General features: G+C 36.6%; 2 protein-coding genes across 2 annotated transcripts; both read left to right on the top strand.

Annotated features, from left to right (window-relative positions):
• The first annotated feature begins 1,686 nt into the window (after positions 1-1,686).
• On the top strand, positions 1,687-3,147 carry LOC128984200 (uncharacterized). The gene has a single exon (XM_054403498.1). It carries the CDS (start codon positions 1,687-1,689, stop codon positions 3,145-3,147), a length of 1,461 nt encoding a protein of 486 aa, XP_054259473.1.
• A 594-nt stretch (positions 3,148-3,741) lies between these two features.
• LOC128984199 (uncharacterized) lies at positions 3,742-4,254 on the top strand. Its single transcript, XM_054403496.1, has one exon. It carries the CDS (start codon positions 3,742-3,744, stop codon positions 4,252-4,254), a length of 513 nt encoding a protein of 170 aa, XP_054259471.1.
• The last annotated feature ends 7,426 nt before the right edge of the window (positions 4,255-11,680 follow it).

Raw genomic sequence — 11,680 nt, 5'->3', positions numbered from 1 at the left:
AAGGCATACCATTCGATCCAGACAACTATAAGTTAGCTTATGACTCTTTGGTTGAACGCTACACCAATCCCCGTATCTTGGCTTGTTTTTATCTCAATAAAATACTAGATCAGCAACCTGTAAAGACCCCTAGTCTAAGTAGTTTAAGACAAGTTCTTGATGTGTTTCATATTAATGTCCAAGCGTTGAAAAGCCTAAAAGTAGACGATTTGTCAGATTTTATGTTGCTACAGTTAGCGCTACGTAATTTAGACAATAGTACCAGGAAAGCATTTGAGTTAGAACTTAAATCTAAGCAATTTCCCACCTTAGAAGACCTTATGGAATTTCTTCGTGCTCAGTGCTGTGTCTATGAACTCACTAAAGAATCTCACAAATCTACTTTAGTTTTGCCCAAGTCACAGATCCCTCATACTCGCAAAACATTGTTCTCATCTCACTCAACTCATCGCAGTACAACTCAGTCTGACCGCACAGCAACCCAGTCATCTTATCGTCCCGCTATCAGTTGTCCTATGTGTAAAGGTGAACACCAACTGTACCGATGTGATCAATTCCTCGCTTTGGCCCCGCACAAACGTTATTCTACAGTACGTTCATTCAATCGTTGCTTCGCATGTCTCGGTTCCCACCTCATTTCCATGTGCACTTCTAAGTCGAGCTGTCGGGTTTGCAGAAGTAACAGACATCACTCTCTACTCCATTAACCAAGCCGAGTCACCGCACCGCTGTCTAAGCCAAATGTGAATCCTGACCTACCTCAAACCTCCGCTGCGCATTCATCGCCCTCAACCACCGTCAACCCCGTGCCTACTACTTCGGTTAACACTACACCGCCTGCTCAAACGTTATCCTGTCAGTTTCAGCATAACTCAATGAGTAATTCTACCCTGCTAGGTACCGCTCAAGTGTTGGTTCAAGATGCTCTAGGCCACTGGCAAGTTTGCCGGGCTGTTATTGATGGAGGTAGTCAGATTAATTTTGTTACTCAATCTCTAGCCCAGACATTACGTTTACCAATCAGAAAATGTAATGTTAACATTTCCGGAATTGGCCAACAATCTGATTTAACCGCAAAAGGACTTGTCACTTGTAACGTTGCTTCCCGCTATAACAGAGACGATAACATTCAGATTGACGCAGTAATAATTCCTCAAATCTCTTCTGTACTTCCGGCTGCACCTATTCCCGAATCATTGATAAATCGTTTCAATTCTATACAACTGGCTGACCCTGATTTTCACCGCCCTGCCAAGGTTGATATTTTGTTCGGAGCACAGGCTTTCACAGACATTCTTTCGGATGGTTTCGCGCTTATTAAAGGCAAACCAAGCGCCCTCAGCACAATCTTTGGATGGATCCTTATGGGTGATGTTCCCAAACAGCCCATGCAACAACACGAACTAAATTCTTTGTTTGTTTCATCTCAAAGCACTGATAGGCTCTTAGAAAAGTTCTGGGAAATGGAAGAAATAAATTTACCAAAACACTTAAGTCCCTCTGATCAGGCATGTGAAGACCACTATCAGTCCACCATCCAGAGGGATAATACCGGACGTTACGTGGCCTCTTTACCCTTTAAAGACGTTAAACCTGACTTAGGCTCCACTTTGAAAAATAGCTCTCCGCAAGTATCTCCAACAAGAGACAAGATTTCACAAGAAACCAGATATTCGTTTTCAATACATGACTCATATGCAGAACTATGTTGACCTAGGTCATATGTGTTTGGCCCCTGCGCCCTCTCCATACATTCTTACTCATCACGGTGTCGTTAAAGAATCTTCTACATCCTCCCCGCTTCGTGTTGTGTTCAACGCTTCTGAATTAAGTGACACAAATCAGTCTCTTAATAAATCACTGTTAACTGGACCTAAGCTTCAAGCTGATATTGGAACTATTATCACAAACTTCAGATTGCACCAGATTGCTATGACTTGTGACTTCAAACAAATGTATCGAGCTATTCGTATAACACCGGCTGATTGTAAATATCAATATTTGTTTTGGCGCTCTGACCTCACGGGCCCTGTACAGGAATGGGAATTACAAAGACTAACCTTTGGTCTCTCGTGCAGTCCTTATATTGCACAACGAACTTTGAAGCAACTAGTGCTTGATGAAGGCGCTAAGTACCCAAATGCGGCTGATATTCTAAGCTCCTCTTGTTATATTGACGATCTTGTTTTTGGCGCTCCAACCGAGACTTCGGCTCTTAAGCTTTACAAAGAAATCACCCAACTATGCTCATCAGGTGGTTTCGAACTTCATAAGTGGTCAAGTTCAAGTAGCTCCGTCCTCACCACAATCCCCGCCGACCGTCGAGAAACACCCCATCCGTTAGGATCTACACACTCGATTAAAGTACTAGGACTTGAATGGGACCCGACTACTGACTGTTTCCGCTACTCTATTTCACCTGTCAACAGTACGCCAACCAAACGCAATGTATTGTCTCAAGTTGCTCGAGTTTACGATGTAAACGGCTTTATTAGTCCAATTATTTTCACCTTAAAATATCTACTTCAACAGATTTGGATTGAAAAGCTCAACTGGGACGACCCTCTCCCTCAATATCTCCAAAATGTTTGGGATAAATTCATCAAAGAACTACCCCTTATGACACAGTTCAAAATACCTCGCTACATTCTCAGTAACTACTTAACCGCTCAGCTGATTGGTTTCTCTGATGATTCCAAAATAGGCATGTGCGCCTCCTTGTATCTACGTATTGAATGTGAAGATAAGAGTGTAGAGTGCAACCTCCTGCAATCCAAAACTAAAGTCGCTCCTCTGAAAACACTTACGATCCCTCGTTTAGAATTGTGTGCCGCTCTTTTCCTCTCTCAGTTAGTAAAAGCGAACCAACCGCTTATTAATAAACTTCAAATATCAGACATCTTCCTATTCACAGACTCCATGAATGTCCTTGGTTGGTTAAATACACCACCACACCTCCTAGAAACCTTTGTCTCAAACCGTGTCTGTAAAATCACAGAAATCACCCCTGTTGATGTTTGGCGTCATATATCAGGAGATGAAAACCCTTCTGACTGTGGCACTAGAGGTTTATTGCCGAATAGTCTGTTGAGTCACCCTCTTTGGTGGCATGGACCCTCTTTTATCCACAATGATATCTCATCTTGAACTCTACCGCCTTCAAACTTTTCTTCGGATGTTATTGAGCATCAACAAACTCCCACGAAGAACACCTTGACAACTAATGCTGTTCCCCAAAACGATCTTTATCAATGGATGAATAGGTTTTCATCACTCATTAATCTTCAAAACACCATGGGCTGTGTACTGAGATTTATCCATAACTCACGATCTGATCAATGTAATAAACGCTATGGCTCGTTATCAGTTTCTGAACGAGATGCCGCTCTGGAATGTTGTATAAAATTAGTACAAACACGGCACTATTCTGAAGAAATAAAAGCTCTAAAACTATCCAAGCCTTGTTCTTCATCACTAAGAAAACTTTCTCCATTTCTATCCTCGGACACCCTCATGGTGGGGGGTAGATTGAAATTAGCTCCGTTGCCGGAATCATCAAAACACCCTGTATTGATACCCTCTCAGTGTCATTTGGCAAACCTTTTATGTGATTACTATCACTTGTATTCTCTACATAATGGTCCAAAACTAGTACAAGCATTGATTCAAAGACGCTTCTGGATTATTGGTGCAAGAAATCTTATAAGAAAACGATTATTTCGATGTATCACTTGCTACAAAATGAAAGCTAAACCCACGCAACCTCTTATGGCAGATCTTCCAATCTCACGATTTCAACAGACCCGATCCTTTATTAATGTCGGATTAGATTTTGCTGGCCCTTTTCTCGTTAAAGAAAGCACAAGACGAAATGCAAAACTATCAAAGTGCTACATTGCTGTGTTTGTGTGTATGGCAGTCAAAGCTGTCCATCTTGAGTTAGTGCATTCACTCTCTACTGAATCTTGTTTAGCCGCTATAGACAGATTTATCGCTCGGAGAGGAATCTGCCGAAACATTTACTCTGATCAAGGTCGCAACTTCGTCGGTGCTGCACGCCAACTACAAGAAATCTACTCTCTCCTGAAGAACTCCACCTCACAGATCTCAGAACATTTGGCTCAACGAGAAATAATTTGGAACTTTAACCCGCCATATGCCCCAAACTTCGGAGGCCTCTGGGAGGCTGCAGTGAAGTCGACCAAACACCATCTTAAAAGGATACTGCAAAACCATAATTTCACTGCTGAATAATTCACCACATTCCTGTGCCGTGTTGAACCTGTACTGAACTCCAGGCTGCTTTGCGCACTCTCATCGTCACCTGATGACGACTTTAATTACTTGTCTCCTGGCCACTTCCTCACAGGAGACCTCCTGCTATCACGACCGGAAGAAGACATCTCGGAAGAACCCTTAAACCTACTCTCACGCTGTCAGCTAGTTTCTCGTGCCTCTCAGCACTTCTGGAAGAGCTGGAGAAGAGATTATCTCCATACTCTTATCCAACGCCCCAAATGGACTGAGAAAACCCTCAACCTTAAGGAAGGAGACTTAGTTTTAATGTACTCTAAAAATACTGACCCTTTGACTTGGCCCCTAGGTAGGATAATTAAGGTTATGCCAGGATCCGACCAAGTTGTAAGAGTTGTTAAAGTCAAAACCCCTGTAGGTATTGTAACACGCCCTGTAAATAAGTTAGTTCATCTCCCTATGGTTTAGATTGTGTTACCTTTGTCTCTTTGTACATATTATCAACATTTTGTATTATCTTTATAGTTAGGTAACAGGTTTGATTCATGATGACGGTTATTATCCAAGGTTTTTGTTTTAAAGATTTACAGTTTCTTTAATGTTCTTTAATATTTTCTCAAAAAATGCTTTTTTGGGTGGGGGGAATGTTTGGTACTTATTTAAAGACCCTAGATTGGTGCTACCCTAACCTTGCCCAACGTTATCTACGGCGAATCGTCCCCACTCCGACTACTGGAAACGCTCCTCACTAGCATTGCCGACGGCGTCATGGGCAGACGTCCATACCTACCTCCATAATTTTACATAGACTCTCTCAATCTCATTAACTTTCAATTAACTTCCTTTCTGTCAGTTTTAAGTTTTTTTTTTTTCAATATACCAGTCATTTTTAACTTCACCAGTGCTAGTCATTTCCCTTGTTGTTGCCCCCGCACCCTTGGTCTACACCGCTGCTGTCTACACCGCTTCCATCCCCTGGACTACCCACTACCTTGGACGAGACGGACATCATCCACCTTCAAGACATCCGACAAGGTAACGGTAGCACCAGCATTAATTTTGTTGTTCAAACCGCCGTACGGCTTTCCGTTAAAGACTGTACAGAATGATTCGTTGTACTAGGTAATTAATTGAAAATTGAATTAAAACCACAGTATTACTTGTAAATGAACACTTTGAATACGTATATGTAATAGATTTGTTCATTCTTGCAGTTTCACTTGTATTCGTTTAGTTATGTTCCACATACAAGAAATGAAATAAATTTTACTAAAATAATATAAACCAATTATAAAAAATTACAAAAAATGTTGGCCTAATTTCTTTTGTTAAGATTATTCTAGATGGAATTTTATTAGCTAAACCGTACTATATTGTTTTCTTGGATTTAAAAATATAGTATCATTTTTTGTTATAAACTGTAATGCTATCTGAATCTTTATGTTCTCAGTTGTTTACCGATTTAAATATGTATATTCAGAGCATGGGCTAGAACATTATATGATTTTGGCATACGCAACATTTTAAAGTTTCGTATTTATGAGTGTGATTAAACTATTGCATTACTCTTTAAAATATCTAAAAAAAAATATACTATTTATTTTTGCGAAATGTATGTACACAAATATACTATTAGGTATAAACATTATTATATCATCCACTTTCGACATGAAAATTTATTGTGAAATATTTATGATATTATTTGCATATTGACTACTTTGAATAGGATACAATGAACTGTAAACATTGAGATATGATTAATGCACTTCAATTCGATAGTTTTGTTGAATAAACGTGTTATTTATTCGTATCTAGGAAAGCAAAAATTCTTTATGCTCTACTTGTTTAAACAAAAATTTACATCCTGCGTTGAAATAAACATTTGTTACATTATTTTATTTACTTAGTTCGTTTTTATTACATACCTATATCATATTTCTCTGCTACTAATTTAATTATTTCAGACACAATATGCTCTTAATAAATTCCGTGGATTTCATCATGATTATTGGTCCCCAGTTATTATTTAATTTATCCAGAATTTTCGTTCGGTAAATTGTTATCGTTGATTCGTTTCGATGTTTAATATCATTAGAAATGTTCAATTTAATCATAAAGTTCGATTACATGTTGAACTTTTACGCATTTTCAACGTTTTCTCCTTCATCAAAACAGGACAGTTAAAATTATGACCATATGAAATATCCTTTCTCATCAAAGAAATAACTCAGATAGGCTTAATTTGTTATACATATTTAACCTTTTTGTTTTAAATATTTTATTTGTAATTGTACTGGTTGGTAAAAATATGTTTTCAGCACAAAATAACACCAGCGATTTCCTTACACCATAGGCGTATTACTTTACATTACATCTTAATCAGCTTAATACGTGCTATTTTATGGAGAGTAAATAAAAACAAGTCTAATAACAATCAAACATATATTTATAAAAGGTAAATATATATAAAATGTCATTCGCCTATTAGGTCTGATGATTATTGGAGTGTCCAATCGAAATCGATCACCATTACCACCTTTTATGTATATTTACCATCTTGTTTAAATAAGTATAAGTGTAAATATATGTTTAAAGTGTTATTATTATTTTTTTTTTATTTAATCTCCCTATAATTTAAGCCAAAGATACAGCGATGTTTCCAAACCTATTCATGCCACGCATCTTATTTACTTTTCGGAACGATATTACGTTAAAACGTTTGTTAAGTAAAAAAAGACGTGGTTTTGTTTTTGTCTAGTCTGTGGCATTGTTTCATTTGGATGATTTTCAAGGCACAGATTAGTTTTGAAATTTATATTTAATTTATGGTTAACCAATAAAAGAATTGAGAAAACTAAATTATTGCTAGTTTCAATGAAAAATAATGCTAATTTTATATACTCGTACTTTCTGTACTCGCTTGAACCTATCTCTACAAGTTTGCTACAAAAGATTAGTCCGACCATCACTCTGTGTTTAACATTCATTAAATCTACAAATATTAATACAAAGCTCTAAGCATATTTTGATGTAGTGAACCACGGTAATTGTACAAAGAGCTGTACCCAATGGAATGTGGATACCTATACAGAGTACAGCGCAGTAAGCCATTGATTAGAGCTGATGCAGCCACCTGTAAAGACAACCTAATTGTGTCACCGTGGATAATACGAGTACTTGGAGTTGAATCTATGTTTGCAACTTTGATCAAGCTGTAGTTGTGTTATTTTCGGGAATTACAAGCTCTTATGATCATATGTATAAAAAAATATACTAACGAGCGGTATTTTTTTTAAGAGTAGCCTTATGTTAGACGAGAACAAACAATCTGGGCTTAACCTTAGTATGGTTTAAACAAAGGGAAGGGGAGCGAGCTGGTCTAGTGGTTAGAGCTCGGCACTTTGATCCCTTAGGTCCAGGGTTCAAATCCCACCAATGGATTTTATCTAAGTGATAGTGCCGCAACCCCTAGGTGTAGCCTGAAGTAGTGTGCAAAACAATTCCAGGCTCGTGCCTTAGCTGAAATGTGTTTCTATACTCCTCGTTATCCTAACTTGAGGCAGCCCAAGGCCGGACTAGATATACGGCAATATATCTATCTATAAGCAATATAAATATAGGAAAGTTCTGATTTTTTATTACAAATTAATTTTGCAGGACGGTTTTTATGATCTAGTGAAAGAATGAAAATGAACAGTTCATCGTAGAATACAATGCTCTTTCCATAAAAAAAAATTTTCCTTTTATTCACGAGCTATTTTTTTTGGAACGGGTTCTAAACCAAATTAAGCAATGAAACATTTTATAGTTCCTGTATCAGCGTAATACAAATAGTTATGCAATATCCTCGGAAACAATGATGTTTGATTTGTAAATAAAACATGGCTGGAATGAAGAGAGTCGCTCCCAACTGAGTACGCTGGAGGAGATCTGGTTGCTGCCCTACGTTCCTCGGAGGAATAACAGCAAATAATTCAAGTAAGTCATTCTTTGAACAAGATATATATATTTTTCACAGCTACTTACATACAGATACTTTATGTTTGTGCACGTACAACTAAACACATGCATGTTATGCTTTTGTGCGAAAAAACATCATATTAATCTGTCATCTATGAGTATTTTTAGGCCAAAACATAATGCTTATTTAATTAACATACTGTATATTAAAAAACAATATTGTATGTTTAATCACCGTTAAAAGGAGTCTGGATTTAGTAAATATTACAATAATAATATCCCTAATAGAAACAGTTAGGTTGTATTCTTAATAAAATTTGAGGTAGAATTTAACTTAGTAGAACTTTGTGGTTGGGTATATGAGAGGAACTGTTAATAATGTAAATTCTAAAAAATTCATTGGCGCTGTTCCAATTACAAGTGAATTTGTTTCTACAAATTACAGTTTTGAATAAGATCTGTCTACGTTTCTCTTTCGCTATGAAACAAGGATCAATGAGTCGACAACTATTGTACTTAATTTATGTAATCACATCAAACTGGCCCGGTTATTGATGACAGCTAAGTTTACTCGGTTGAAGAATTCCAATCTGATATTTTATTCAAGTCACGAGGTGAGTATACTCTTCCCCTTCTTATACACACTAATATACCTTCCCCTCCCCAGGATCGGCTGGCAGAATATAAAGTAGGAGGTTGTAGGATTCGATTAATGTTGTGTCAGTGTTCCTTATTTTGCCAAGCATGAAATCGTGCTCACTACGAGGGAAGTTATTTCTTTTAACCATGAACTAAATATGATTGAATGTGTTTATATTAAAGTAAACCATGGTGAAATAATTGTTGAAAATAATTCAAAAATTAAATATTCTTTACTACTGATGGATATCCAAGTTGTAAAGGAAGCCAAAACCAGTTAGATGAATGTGATAAATGTATCTCTGAATGCTACTGATACAAGTATTCTATTTATAATATCAATGACCTATATCTATTCAGAGGTACATTGATATTACCTTCAACTTGCAAACGAGATAAAAACACATGTAGTATGAGGAGAGCTACCGTAATTTGAACGAGTCTTTCCATTGTTGCCCATCGTGATGTCCAAATGATGACTCAAGTGATTACTCATTTATTATCTTTTGTATGAGATGAAAAACTATGAGAAAGACAGCTACTTTGTCTAAGTCCGAATGAGAATTCTGTTAGTTAGTTTTTTTACAATATCCTAGGTAATAATTCACAAATATGCTACAAAGTTGTCTCTATGAGTTGCTATGATAAAAAACCCACAAACCTACAATTTTCATTTGCGTCAAAAAGTGTTTTATTTTGATAACCTTTTGTAATAGGTTTGTTGAACAGAGTAATGGTATTTTCTGTATCAAACATAAATAATAACACAAGGATTCAGCTTAACTGTAGAAAAGATAATGTATTAAATTTTTATCTCAGTTTCATATCTTTTTTCTTGCAACGCAATTAAGGTATCAACTATATCACTTTTTATGCATTAAATTATACATACCTTAAATTAGCTGTAGTGGCTCATTTAATTGTAAATCGTATATTTAGCCAAGGAAGATGGGGTTTTAGGAAAACCTTAATATTGTATTGTAATGATAATGTAATTTACATTCTACATTTCACAAAAATATATACAGTGTGTCCAGTGTTTGTTCAGGGTGTAGGCCTACTTGTAGGTCATCTCTACCCTGTTTCGGTGTAGCATGAATAATAAATAGCAGAATCCTCTAAACCCAGTTGGTGTGGTTTTATGCACTTGCCTTTCTCTTACAACGAAGGAAACTTACGGAAAAGTTTGTTTGTAAACCTACTACAAAGTAAATTCAATAGCTTGAATTTCAAAAAAATGGTTGACGAACTTAGGAACACTATTATTTAAACATTTAAACGCGATCTTAATTATAATGTTCTCGTGCGTACAGTTTTAAGGAAGTCTTAAACTACTTTTAATATAAAACTATTTAATCTAAAAGTACATAATATTTTGAATTTTAACATATTACGCTTATTGGCTCTTTTCACCTTCAAAACAGGAAAGCTTTTTCGAAATTATTCTAAAAAATAAGACTTTCGTCAAAGTTACTAAAATGTTTTAACAGAAATAAAAAAAATATCATCACAAAAAAAAATAAAACAAAATAAATCCGTTAAAATCAACATTCTCTAAGTCATTGTATACGGAGTACAGGTAACAAAGCAAAACACTTTAATATAATCAATTTTGACATGGAAAAATAATAAAACATTTGTTATTTAAATTAATAAATAACTGGTACTCCAGCCCCATCTTCAAACTCTCTAAAGGTCCTCCACTTCTTCCTTGTCCTCCTTAGACACATGCTGCTGGCCCTTAACATCGCACAGATGGGTTTTACCCTTATCCAGTTCACTAAACTGTAAGGTTTATTCAATTTTTCTGTTAGGCGTTCTGCCATTGCTCTTATCAAGGTTTGAAACTCTTTGCCCAGCATACCGTCCATAGACGTGACTAGTGGGGTAAAAGATGCATTTCTGGTTTCTGTTATTGTTAAATATTTCCTCTTCTTCTCCCTTTCTGCATTCTCCAACACTTTTTCGTATGGGAGGTTCAAGTACGGCGGATCATCAGTGTCAACGACACGTACATCGAATAATGCTTCCGTCTGAACCTCCCATACACCCCTACAAGCCAAGTCTGCTTTTAGTGCTGCAGTATCAAATGACCCTTGCTCAGAGATCATTGGTTCTCGAACACAGTTTCCCCATGCTAGCTCCATCAAGCTTCCAAGGGTATCCTTTACCTAATTATGTCTTCTTATTATCAAACCTCCTGTGCGACAGTTAAGGGCATGTTCCATATTGAAGTTTTTGCCACAACCATCACATGAAGAGGGGAGGTGTATAGGAGTTTTCCCATATCTTGGTGCAAGAGCATCTCTGAACTCCAGTGGAGAAAGATCTAAGTTAAGTTTTTTCAGAGGAATACATGACAGCCATCCACTGTGTTTTGCTATAGTATTTGCTCCTCGCAAGATAACTTTTTGTTGTTTTAGAGGAAGATTTTAAATAGTCGATTTCAAAATGTTTTCTTCTTCTATTCTTCTCTCCTCTTTCAAGTCCTTTTTTGTGATAATCAAATGCTCTTCATGTTCTTGAATACTTATTTTCCTTTTAGTTTTTAGGGAGTCTATGATGAATTTACAACATCTCTTTGAAGCTCGGAACAATGCTTTTCCCTGAGCGGTAGGATCAACTAAACCAATTCCTCCATTTTTTACTTGCAGATGTAATATTGTTTGTTCATCTTGGTTCAGGTGAAAGCCAAATAAAGCAGGAAATAGGTTTTGTTCTATTGAGTTTTTTATTGGATGGAAATTAATGTCTTCACTTTCAACAACTCTTTGAAAAAATTCCATTTAGCTTGAATGGATTTTGTGGCAACCGTGTGTGCAGATTG

Source organism: Macrosteles quadrilineatus, unplaced genomic scaffold, assembly GCF_028750875.1.
Source record: "Macrosteles quadrilineatus isolate MER2022 unplaced genomic scaffold, UCM_ALF_1.0 Scaffold_2__2_contigs__length_208266976, whole genome shotgun sequence".
NCBI lineage: Eukaryota > Metazoa > Arthropoda > Insecta > Hemiptera > Cicadellidae > Macrosteles > Macrosteles quadrilineatus.
This window is presented reverse-complemented; position numbering and strand designations above follow the sequence as displayed.